A 12,343-nucleotide genomic window follows, 5' to 3' on the forward strand; every position below is an offset into this window, starting at 1 on the left:
TGAAGCTTAGATGTGAAGTTAGTTTCAGGATGTTTGAAGAATGGCCTGGAAAGTTTCCTGCTGTGTGTATGGGAGTTTAAAGATTTCTAGGGCAATAGGAAATAGTATCTATGTAAGTACAAAAAATGCACAAGTGCTCTGCAAAATATGAAAGGACTAAAGTGTTCAAGCCCATTCTTTAAGTGAAAGCAAGAATAAACCCATTTGAATGCTACTTGTTGTTCACCACTATCTTCAGTGACCTGTGGTTTTTTTTTACTTTGCAGCATTTTAAATATTTTAGATAATTAGTGAAAACAACTTTCAGAATATCTACATATTTTGTAGTAAATGTGTGGTTTTATGTGTGTGTGTCTGTGGCAAACTAGGCTGTGGTATGTGTGTTAGATTGTGCAATAGATTGGCTTTATTCATGAGCTGTTGGATTCGGGGCCGTAACACTGTCTGAGAGGGTTACATTTCTCACAGTGAACCGGTCTCTTTTTCAGCTGCTTCCTGGCTTCCTTTTTAAAGGGGTCTCAGGTGTGTCTGTCTTGGATTGTTGCTTTCTGATCAAGGAGCAAACGCTGTTCTTCCCTTTAAGAAAAGAAAGAAAAGTCAGCAACATCTGTCCTTACCTAGGTGGCACTAGAAGGAAGTACCAGGAAGGTGATGTTCAGAAACAGACATTGGGCAAGAATGTCTTTGACAGGCTTTTTTTGCCTTTTTGTGGTCTGTTTTGTGTGTCCTGTGTTTTTTGTGTGTTTTCTCACCATGCTTGAGGGTTGTACTTTGTTAGTGAAATCTTATGTCTCTTTCTAATTGCATGAGATGCAGATCATGGTACTATAAGCAATTTCGTTATTTAAGGAAGAGATAGTATTGCAGAATGTATTTTCTCGTTCTTTGCAGATCTCTTGAATTTTGGGAAGCATGAAGTTTTTAACTACAGTTTGCTAGCGCTGCTGTAAAATAAATTTCAGCAGGTGTTGCTTCTTCCCTTTCTTTTTCCTGCTGAGTGCTGTATTTCTTTCATGCCACTTGGTATTCAGGGGTAGAATAGTGAAGCTAAAAATAGAAAGTGCCTTGAAACCCCATGGGGCAGTGTGTTAGCAGCAATTTATATTGCCCTAGTTCCTCTCTCAGCATGGAAAATTGATTTTTGCTTTGTCTGTGTGAAAGTGCCAGAAGACACTGAATAATTTTCACAGCTACACTGCAGTCCCTGGGAAAAAAATATGAAGTTGCAGCACTTTTGTAGATTTCCAGGTTTCTATGCCATCATCAGTACTGTAGCCTGGATTCTAGTGCTGCTGGACACAATTTGTTAGGTGCTGAATATATTCAGGCATCTGTTATTATTTGAAAACATAGAACTGTTGAGAGGAGAGCATGATAAAAGCTCAGTATCTCTCTCTTCCCGCCCCCGAAACAAGATTGGGAGGGAGGTATACTAAGTAAACTGTAACTTTGCAACCATGCATATTTAATCTGGTTTGTACACATCTTTTTAGTTTATGTCTTAATAGTAGATTGTTAACATGTGTTTTAGCTGCAGTCCCACTCAATTACTTCAGATTATTGCTGATTTCACCTTTTAAAAGAGATTTCACGCTTTATTTCCTTGATGCATACTTATGATCTTAATAAGGAAATAAAGATCCTGCTTGTACAGGATGTAGCTTTGCATAGTACATCCAATATTTTAAGTACAAGGTAAACCTGCCTTAAGGACAAGAAGTTGGGTAAAATCATCCACTTCTCCGTTCTGAGCTTTTGAATCTTTATCTAGTAATGAACATGATATTTGATAGCCTGTGCCTAGAAAACAGATGTAGTCCACTCATCAGACTTAACTTCTTATGCCATGCTCATTCTTAATCAAATAAATTTGCTGCAGCAAAGACTTGTAGAAAAACAAAAACAAGGTGTCATGAATGGGTTCATTATCTTTGGGAGAGCCCTAAGGTTTAGTACTGTATTCAGTGTGTCTGGTATTGTGAATGCGCACATGTAAATAATGCAGCATGGCTGTCCAGATGAAACACTTGCATTTAGAGTTAGGCGGAACCGATTATTATTAAACAGCAAAGCACTGACAGAGGTGATACATCTTGTTTTCAAAAGCAGGACAGCAAAGTGCAATGGAATGTGGACTGAGGACTGGAAAATCAGTGTCTGAATGTTCAGCACAGCATTCAGCATTTCAAAGTACCGGTACAAATAGTAGCTTGGCCCCCTCATCTGTTTTCATAGGAGAAAAAAATGCCAAATTTGCATTGTAATACAACAGCTGAAATGAGACCTCTCAAGCACTGTGTGCTTTACTTTATTTATATGATTTTCCAGGGAGACAGGAAGCCACAATTGTAACGGAGCAATTAGGAAGAATAGCAAAAAGATAGCATTATGTGGCCAGAAAAAAAGAGAAAGGGGTAGCTATTTTAACAGATGAAGGTGTATATTGTAGAATGTAGGTCTTAATTTGAGTTTCCAAGGGCTCAGTGTCCATTTATTGAAATAAAACATGTTTGAATGTTACAGATACAGTGCTGGGTTTTCACTGGAGAAACATCCCATGCCTTTAAAAGCTATGCTTACCACCCAATGCTTTACACTGTATAAAAAAAGCTTACAAGAATGGTACATTTTTTGACATTCCACATGCAAATTATTTTCCAATAATTGGATGGGAAAGAGAATCTTTTCTATTAACTTATTCTGTTCACCCAGCAAAGGAGCAGTGCTGAATCTTGCCAGCTCCATGCATAGTTTTACTGGGACCAAATACCTTATTCTCAAAATAGAAGAAAAATAGGCACCTGGCATTGATAAGACTGCTCAGTCTTCATTTCTTAAGTAACTCAGAAACTTGAGCCTGTTCTGTCAATCTGTATGAAGGCATTTGGTTTAAGAAGATCTAGTAATATACTTTTAAGGTGATCTGATAATACCTTGGCCTTTAAGTAGTGGGGTGGTACCTTAGCTTAAGGTCAGTGAGAATTTAGCCCTTGTTCCTGCCCTTTGGACCCCATTGGGAGACTTCCAAACTACCATCTTGTCAGTAAATGGAAAAGATGACAGGAGGGAGAACCTTTTGTTGCAAAATATTCCATGTTCTTTTTATACTTAGGACTGTTCCAACTCATGAAATAAGTCAGACCTGTGACCAGGTAAACAGACACACACATAACACACACATCTCAGCCTTCAAAAGTAAGATAAATTGTCTGTCTTGCATTGTTGTTCAGTGGGCTTGTTCAACTTGATATGCATGTGTTGTTACTGATTAAAATAAAACAAAATTACTCAATGAGACAATGAAAAAAGGAAAGGAATCAAAGTTCAAAAAGCCAATGCTTTGTATACCTGAATAGAATCTGTCATTTTAGTGAAAAATTAAGTGCAAACTCATAGTTGCACTGGACTTAAGTAGGCAAAAATTGCCACATGCCAACTAATTATGATTAGTTGGAGGAACTGTCCAAACGAAACTGCCCCATGTATCTATAGTGCCCTTTAGATGTTATAACACTGGCATGGGAGCTCATTTTCCTGTGAGTTCAGTCAGTGCTATTGCTGTGACATCTGAAAAGGCCCACAATTACACAAGCAGGGCTATTGACATGGGTCCTTACTGCACAGTTGTTGACAGATCCTGTGCAGTTATCCCTGCCAACCTCATGCTGATCCTTTAAACATTACAACATATTTGTGGGATAAACCCACAGATTCCTGTACTACAGCTGTAGCATCAAAAGGGAGCTGGGGTATAAATATGTTTTGTTATAACATGTCAAAATGAATAATAATATTTCTGTATTTGCAGGTTACCAAGTTATGCCTAACCAGCAGCAAAACTACCAGGGTTTAGTTGGCGTCCAGCAATCTCAGAACCAAAATCTAGTCAGTGGCCAGCCAAACAATATTGGAAATCAGATCCAAGGTGTACTTGTTCCATACCCACCTGTGCCATCTTATCAAGTAAGCTATTGTCTGTTGTCTTCTTATTGCAAATATGAAATTGATTCTTTTTTAAAAAACACTGAAGCTTTGCCTAGTCAGAACTAAGGTTGTTGGTCACTTTTGTAACAGGGTTACCACAAATGTATACAAACTTCATTCTTAACTGCTGCAAAATGGTTTGTTGAAGTGAAACATTTTATTTGTAGACTAAAGCTTCACAGTTATTCAGTTTGGATTTTAAACAATGGAGAAATTTTGCTTACTCTGTTTCCAGAGATCAGCTAAGCCCATTTGCAGAACAATCGAGGTGCCCGGATACAGTACGTCACCTTGTCTTTCTGCATATTAGTTTTGTGTAGCTGACATTCACCTACCACTGTTCCACATCGTTTTCATAGGCATCTTGAAGAGCTCTGGAAAATCCTCTCTGCCATTCCACTGGCTCTGCTCAAGAGTGAGACCTAAGACTTCCTCTGAGCTAAACCACTTCAAATTGTATGTAGGGGCTTCTGGAAAACTAGAACCAGGGAGAATGTTAGGCTCTGGAAGGCCCTGACACCTAGTTTTCTTTGTGAAAGGAATTGCTTTCTTTCATGTGGACCCCTACCTATAATTTGAAGCATTTCATCCTAGTGATAGGTTTATGCATCCTTGGTATGGTAAGTACTAGGCTTCATGGTATCTGCTGTCTCTTTTGGACCCGTGAAGCTGTTGTCAGGATGGGTATTTATGGACCTTGGTTTACAGCAGGACTGGGGAATGTGTAGCCCTCCATTTGATGTTGGACTCCTTTCTTCCATCAGCCCCAGCTAGCATGGTCAATGCTGTGGGATTATGAGAGGTGCAGTCCAGCAACTTCTGGAGCGTCACTGGTTCCCCGCCCCTTGTTTCCTAAACAGGTTGTCACAATAAATGTGTCGGTTCTTTTTATTTTTATTTTTTTTAAAAAACTTTGCTAGGTATCCTAATGTACTTTTAATCCTCAGGTTTCAATGGCTCAAGGTTCCCAAGGAATGTCTCAGCAGACATATCAACAGCCAGTTGTTATTCCCAGCCAGTCTAACCAAGGACTATCTACATCGGGAATGCCAGTATACTACAGTGTCATTCCATCTGGACAACAGAATAATTTAAGGTGAGTTTAACATTATTATTTTTTAAGAATGGATCATATTATTTGTATGCTACTTTTCCACAAAAGGTTGTGCTCAAAGTATCCAGAATCCACAAGAAAAAAAGGCAGCAGGAAAAGCAGTTCATTCAAAAACTTCTTGATCTTTTAGTAATCTGAGCTGATGTATTTACAAGGATTTGAAATACAATTTCCTACCTAGAGGCTGAGTTTTATTTTATTATATTATTAAAAGAGAAATGTCTGGTGTTCATTTTAGTCAAGAAATGCTGTAATTGTGCAGGGCATGCAGCTCAGTTGGTTAGAGCGTGGTGCTGATAATGCCAAGGTTGCATTTTCAATCCCTGTAAGGGACAGCTGCATATTCCTGCATTGCAGGGGGTTAGACTTGATGATCCTCAGGGTCCCTTCCAACTCATATGATTCTATGTCTGCTGAAATCTCAAAAACCATAAACTGCCTTCCTGGGCATAGATTTCTTTTCTCAAAACTCTACTTACCTCTTTTTCTGGCACAGAAACAGCCCAGCTTTTCCCACAGCTTCACAACACAATGGGGAGTTATCATCAGCATTTTAAATGCTGCTCTTGGCGGTCTGTCTTGCCCCTCCTCCTAGTCTTAAGATGTACTGTTCACCTTTTCAAAAGGCGAGAGAGCAGGAAAACACAGCATTAAAAACAATCCTTTAAAACGAGCAGCAAAACTGCTTCAAAGATGTGGGTCCGAGTTTGCAGTTTCGAACTGATCAGCATTGTGCGTAGCCAGCTTCTACTGCGGAGCTGGTTACCTCTGACCTAAACCCCAGACAAGAAATGATACATCTTTATATAGCAGGCATAGGCAAACTCAGCCCTCCAGATGTTTTGGGACTACAACTCCCATCATCATTGACCACTGCTCCTGTTAGCTAGGGATGATGGGAGTTGTGGTCCCAAAACATCTGGAGAGCAGAGTTTGCCTATGCCTGGTATATAACATAGTGATTGCATTTCCTCAGTGTCTTGACTGCTCAAGCTGTCTTAGGTCTCTGTCCAATGCTGGTTTCTTGGAAGGAGTTAATTTGGCAGCAGTCCCGGACAAGTAGGAGAATTACCTATGCTATCTGTTTCACTTATGCCAGTCTGTAGGTGACCTGCTCTAGCTTTTGTAAAATTATAAATATATATATTTGCAACCCACCTTATCCTAGACCGGGACTCAAGGCAGCCAACAGATAAAAACACAAAAACACAGATAAAACAGAAAAAGGCTAAATGCACAGGAAATGTGACATATTCCAGTGAACCTTTGCACCCAACCAAAGTGTGTGTGAGAGGGGGTTGTGTAACATATGCAGTACCTCGTGCCGGGCTCAAATTTTATTCCTAATTGTAGCGTTTCATATGCACCATCACAAAGAAGGTTGTGATTTAAACTGTGGGAGCTGACAGCAAGCCACTTTGTGGTTCAATTGGATTTATTCAAGCATTTAAGAAATACATAGTTGTTCTAATGGCATTCATTTAGTTATTATTACTAGTGGTACTACATGGAAGGATGATTCTTATTTGAGTGCTAAGAGACAAACTAAGATGTCTCAAAAGGGCAACCCTGTACGTCTACTTGAAGGTAAAAGCCCCACGTAGTTCAAAGGGGCTCACTCCCAGGGTAAGTATGTATATATGATTATAGCCCAAGTAGTGTAGTGTATTCTTCTATTGGTCCGGAAGGTATATTTTAGCCTGTTACTGGCTCCCATTGTGTTTGTGGAACCCACACCCTACCATTTCCTCTCCTGTAGTGATGAAAGACATAATGCAGAAGTTCTTTCTACATAACATCCAGATGGATATGCCAAAGATGGATATGCCACTGGGCAGAGAGTAAAGTATCAACACAACATTAGTTTCCCACTTAAGGCCAATTGCTTTCCCTTATCAAGTAAAATGGATGGGTATCCAAGGATGAAGCAATAGTATCCTGCACAGCTCTTTGGTCATCTGCAGTTATTCTGCAGAAGTACCGCAAAATAGATTTTGAGGTCACCTTGGTGAAGTGTTCCGACTTCGTTTATATTCCCTGCAAAACAACGTAAAAATCTCGCCTGTAGGTTATCTTTGTATCAGTTCTATTTGATATTTAGGGTTCCTTTGATCTTTGAGTGTTGTGCTTTGAAAGCAGCTTTTATTTTTTTTAATGTCAGCAATTTGCAGTAATGTGTTGCATTAATGGCAATCTTCAAAGCCTGGTCACCTTTCCAAAAGCCACACCATGAATAATTCACAAGAAGATTAGAGAAACGAGAACAGTCACTAATTTCCCCCCTCCCGGCAACTGTTTCACCCTCTCATCTTAAATTTTATTAGTATAAATTGAAAGTAGGGTTCATTTCCCCCCCTAGAGCTTATAAATCCTTTTTAATTATGAAACGACAAACGAATTGTAAAATGGCAAAAAGGGAAGGAATAACAATGTGCCCAAGCAGTCTGTAGGATAACGACCTTACACAGGTCTGGCCGCTTTCTTCATCCTGCAGGGGCCAAGGAGGAGGGCTGCAGCTAGCTAGCCCTGTGCCACCTCTTTACCTATTTTGCCAGGATGGCAGGTGTATGAACTAGCAGGGTTGTGTAGCTGTACTTTCTGTAACAAGTAAATTATTTATTTGTTCTCCTGTTCAAAATCGGATCGCATGCCACAAGTGGCTTTCACAAATTTCAAATATCCTGGCTGAGGTCAACAGTTTGCATTTAATACACGGTGTTTTCCTTCCTTACATCTCTCCCACCCCACCCCCCGCCTTCTGCAGCTCATCAGTAGCATATCTTCAGCCACCTGGATCAGAGCAGATACAGTTCCCTAGGACAACCTCGCCCTGCAACTCCCAGCAACTCCAAGGACAACAGTGTGCAGGTGTGAAAAGAGAATCGTGACCATTAGGCCCTTTCACTCTCTGATTGTGAGGCTATTTTTTAAAAATAAAAAACAACAACCTTATTTGCTTATCAATGGCAATATTACTTCACATCCTAGTCCACTTAAATTGCATACAGTGAGTAGTGCATGTACTGGATTCTAAGATTTGTTGAAGTTCATGAATGGAGACTTGCCTGCCTTCTGATCTCCACACCTCTCCAGGCCCCGTGATCCCTGAGAAGCCTATCAAGAAGGCCAGGGGCACCCTCCCAACCAATGTGGGATGGCATGCCTCAGGCAGGGGTGGGCCTTCTGCTGGGGAAGTGGAGTTCACCAAAATTAGACAGACCTCTTCCTGGCAGCAGCAGCAGCCAATGATGTGGGCATTGGGGCAATGATGTCAACTGTCTTTCCTGGCCTAAAATATTTTTGCTGTTCTGGCATAACTTACCTCACAAGGTTATGGAAAGAATGAACTTGAGAAGGAGGGACCATACGTGCCACCTTCAGTTTCTTCAAAGAAGGGAAGGAGACGAATGGAATAAGGATCCAGAGAGCAGGGGGTGCCCAGCATATCCTAGGTTTGGCTTTTGTGTTCAAAGCACACACACAAAAGTTTCTAGTAAATCCATATAATTTCAGAGAACAATTGGTACTTTGCATTTTGTACTAGGTGTCCTTAATGGAACTGTAAAAATAGGAGGAAAAAGAATAACAGCTTAACAATGTGCTCTGTGTTTCTAAATGTTATTAGTTGGGATTTTGGAGATTTGTTTCTTTGTGAGCTATAGTTCCCCCCTCTCAGGAAAACTGTTTACATCAGTTGTTGTGCAGTAGACAGAGTATATATAAAAAGTAGGTTGGAGGGCTGCAAAATTGCTTCCAACATGTACAAAAGCCCTGAATTGTGTCTCACCTTCATCTCTGACGTTGGTGGATCACAGAGTGAAGAATTTGCTGATGGCCGTAGCAGGTGGATGGGTCAATGTGGTTTGAAGCAATCTTTGGGAAGGTTGGGGCAGCTAGGAACTTAAGCACCCTTCTTTCCTAATTTTGTTTTGTAGCAGTAGCACCACCACCAGGTGGAGGAATGGTAATGATGCAACTCAGTATACCTAACAATCCTCAGCCTCGACCCCATTCACCTCCCCAGTGGAAACAAAATAAATATTATTGTGACCATCAAAGAGGGCAGAAGTCAACAGATTTTGGCGCTTTGGACAGCTCTACACAGGTATTCAGTTTTGATGTTTTAAAAGTAGGGGGGAGGATTCATTTCATCATTTTCAGTGTGTAGCAGGTTTAAATTTTTTTATATATATCTAAATATTATATATTGTGGAAACGACTAAGAAAGTTGTAAAGATCGCCAGTAGAAAATTGCCCTTTTTTGGGTATAATCAGTGGTTCCTGTGTGCCCACACGCACCACAATATTGGCTGGCCTAGTGCTGCAGCAAAAGGAACAGCACACTAGTATGGGGCACAGCCTGTCCTTCAAATGGTATCCCCAAAAGGTTTTCTGACTTACATGTCTAGGAAGAGGGGCAGAGTATTGTTTCTTTCCTTGCGTTTAAGCATCTTGCCAGTCACAGAAGTAGAAACAACTTTGTAATGGGCTTGTGATTTTATGCATCATAGCTGCATAACAGAGAATCATCTCTTTATATGAAATGGGAAGATTTCAAAATGCTGAAATTCACAGTTCACTTGCAGTCTATGAAACTGATATTCACAAGTCACCCCCACCACCACCAAACAAACTTGAAAGGGTTGTTTTCATCTGTTCTCGCAAACTCAGGTATAATGTTCTCTTTCCTTTTTTGTTTTCTTTTAAAGTTGCAGCATAGTCCACAAATAGGTAGTCCTGTCACCTCTCCAGCCCAGTCGCCAGCACCAAATCAGCTGTCAAACATAAAGAACATCCGTCCCACGCTAACACCTCTTCCTCTTGTGCCCCCATTCTCTAGACCTTTTGTTCCTGGACAAGGTAAGAACTTGATTACATTTTTTACTTTATTTTATTCACTTGGAGAGTAAAATTTTAATGTTTCTCCTAAGGCATGTTCTCAGTTGACTTCCCATGAATTTGGAATTGACTCCATCCTAATTTACTGCTGTCAGTGCAGTTTCATTGACTCGGAATAGTGATACAATTGCATTTGTTGAAAAGTCAGAATACTTATTTAAAATTGATTGAGTAATCTGAAACCTAAGTTTATTTCTATGTCTTCTTCAGGAGATGCCAGATATCCCTTACTTGGTCAGCCGTTGCAGTACAATCCTCCAGCTCTGCTACATGGGCATGTAGCAGGTCCACAGGTAGGGAATAGTAGGAAAGAGCCCAATAATTTGGATGTCACTTGTTTGTAAGTCAGGTTCATTTTATAAATGGGATAGGGAGGGGCTGCCAGGGCTCTGCTTCTGTTTTGCTTTGGGTGCTGCAGCCATGGACTGGGGCTACAGAGATTTGGGCGGGTTAGCAATCTTGGTGATTCTGGGGCTGTGCCAAGGGCAAGGTGACTTTTGGAGGGTGGGCTCCTTACCCTCACCATATCATTACAACTGTGGGGAGTACAGCATGCAGCTGCTTGTGTTTCCTAGCCCAGGCCGAGATGTCCGCTTTAAAGTTGTGGATGAGTTTGGAACAGCCTTTGAAGATTTTATAAATGGGAAAGAGAGATTACCCGCTTTCCTAAAAAAAGGAGTTGTTAACGTTAGTAAAAAGTAGGAGCAGCTATTTTGAAATTAAAAACATGTATAAGTGATGCTCCAGTTTGGGGTAGGTGTGGGGAGAACCAAGACAGTTTCATTACAAATTAGGGTAGACAGAAATGTCCACTGTCAAAATGGGGTGATTTTTTAGGTCCACCTGAAATGTTGGATGTGCCCTTAAGACACTGATAAGCCAACATAGCACTAAGTCCCCCCTCCCCCCCCATGTTCCCCCTAAATCTGTTCCAGGACTTTCCCAAGCCCTCTGGAGCATATTTGAGTAAGAGAAGGAAGAAGTCCCATTGCACAAGCAGAAATCCTTGTACTGATGCAGCTCATTAGAATATTGCCCTCACCATGTAGTTAACAATGAAACAAACACAGTATTTTTCTTGGACTTTTAAACTATATAGTGTTACAGAATTCTGTATATGTTTGCCCTCTGTGACCCAAGTTGAAATCCAGGTTAAAGACAGGTTTGGGGGTAGTAAGAATCTAGGCTCCACCTAGAACTACTGTCATCTTGCAGAGTGTAGAGGTGCACCAACACTGTGCTGTTTGGATCTCAAAGGGGGTTCACTGACCAATTGCTCCAATGCAATTATTTGAGTTCTTCTGGAGTGCAAGTAGTTTTTGTCAATGTGAGAGATGTTCCACTTCATGGGTTCAAATGGCACAGCACTGCACCTATTGCCAAGTAAAACATTTCAAGAAAAGGAAGCAGTAGTGTACCATTTGCTCCACTTTGATGGATTGTGTCACACCCTCCATCCCTTGTGGGAGGTAAAAATCAACCTCTGATCATTTTTTGTGTGTGTCTGACCCCTCTCCCTGGTAGTGTCAGCCTGGAAGCAGACATGGGAACCGAGGAAGAAAGCCAGCCAAAAAGGCTGCTTCAACAGACCTTGGTGCAGGAGAACCAGGTATGTGACTTATTGTAACTTTGATACAGCTGAACTGCTAGGAAGGTATATTATGCCTGTTACCATTCTGTCACAGCTCCCTAGGTCCAAATGTTGTCTGGAGATGGATTCTGAATGTGGTGCAGCAATGGGCAATAGGAGGTGCGATAGGTTACTTGTCCAAAGTGCTTTGCATCTGTGCTCCAATGTGTGAGCTACTGCTGTTTCCCTATCACCATGATCACATTCATGATCTTAAGCTGATATTGCATAGTATGCTTTGTACATGTGCCCCTCTCTATGATGAAGAGTATGTTTTTGGTTTTGAAACTGCTGCCGTATCTGGAATGTGTGTAAATCTCATTGGACTACTTTTTTAAGAACCTACCTGTGATGGAGACAGAGTTTGTGAAAGACTCTTCCAAGAATCACAAAGTGGAGTTTGACATTTCTATTCCAGCAGAGGGGTGTGTGTGTGTGTGTGTGTGTCTGTCTGTCTGTCTGTCTGTCTGTCTGTCTGTCTGTCTGTCTTTAGCTGTAGGGTTCCTGCCATGAGAGGGGAAAGCCCAAATATTCTAATTTGGGTTCCTGCTGGAAATGCTGTTCCTCACAGGTTGTCCATCATTCAATTTGTTGCAAAATAGCAGATTTAGAAGCAGTATTTTTGAAGTTGGTGACTACTGCTACTACTTACTGAAACCCATAGCCACTTAAACGTACTGGGTAATCTCTAATTATGGCAGTGGGCTGTCAGAAGG

The 12,343-nt window shown here is 40.9% G+C and overlaps 1 protein-coding gene across 3 annotated transcripts in view; it reads left to right on the plus strand.

Annotated features, from left to right (window-relative positions):
* Window positions 1-12,343, plus strand: part of R3HDM1 (R3H domain containing 1) — a 76,078-nt gene that overhangs the window by 61,815 nt on the left and 1,920 nt on the right. For all 3 annotated transcript variants that reach the window (XM_033163944.1, XM_033163953.1, XM_033163963.1), the window contains 7 exons: window positions 3,809-3,963; window positions 4,932-5,080; window positions 7,863-7,966; window positions 9,034-9,203; window positions 9,808-9,958; window positions 10,208-10,290; window positions 11,522-11,606. In XM_033163944.1, the coding sequence (XP_033019835.1) occupies window positions 3,809-3,963; window positions 4,932-5,080; window positions 7,863-7,966; window positions 9,034-9,203; window positions 9,808-9,958; window positions 10,208-10,290; window positions 11,522-11,606 (897 nt within the window). The remainder of the gene's footprint in view (window positions 1-3,808; window positions 3,964-4,931; window positions 5,081-7,862; window positions 7,967-9,033; window positions 9,204-9,807; window positions 9,959-10,207; window positions 10,291-11,521; window positions 11,607-12,343) is intronic.

Source organism: Lacerta agilis, chromosome 1 (assembly GCF_009819535.1).
Source record: "Lacerta agilis isolate rLacAgi1 chromosome 1, rLacAgi1.pri, whole genome shotgun sequence".
NCBI lineage: Eukaryota > Metazoa > Chordata > Lepidosauria > Squamata > Lacertidae > Lacerta > Lacerta agilis.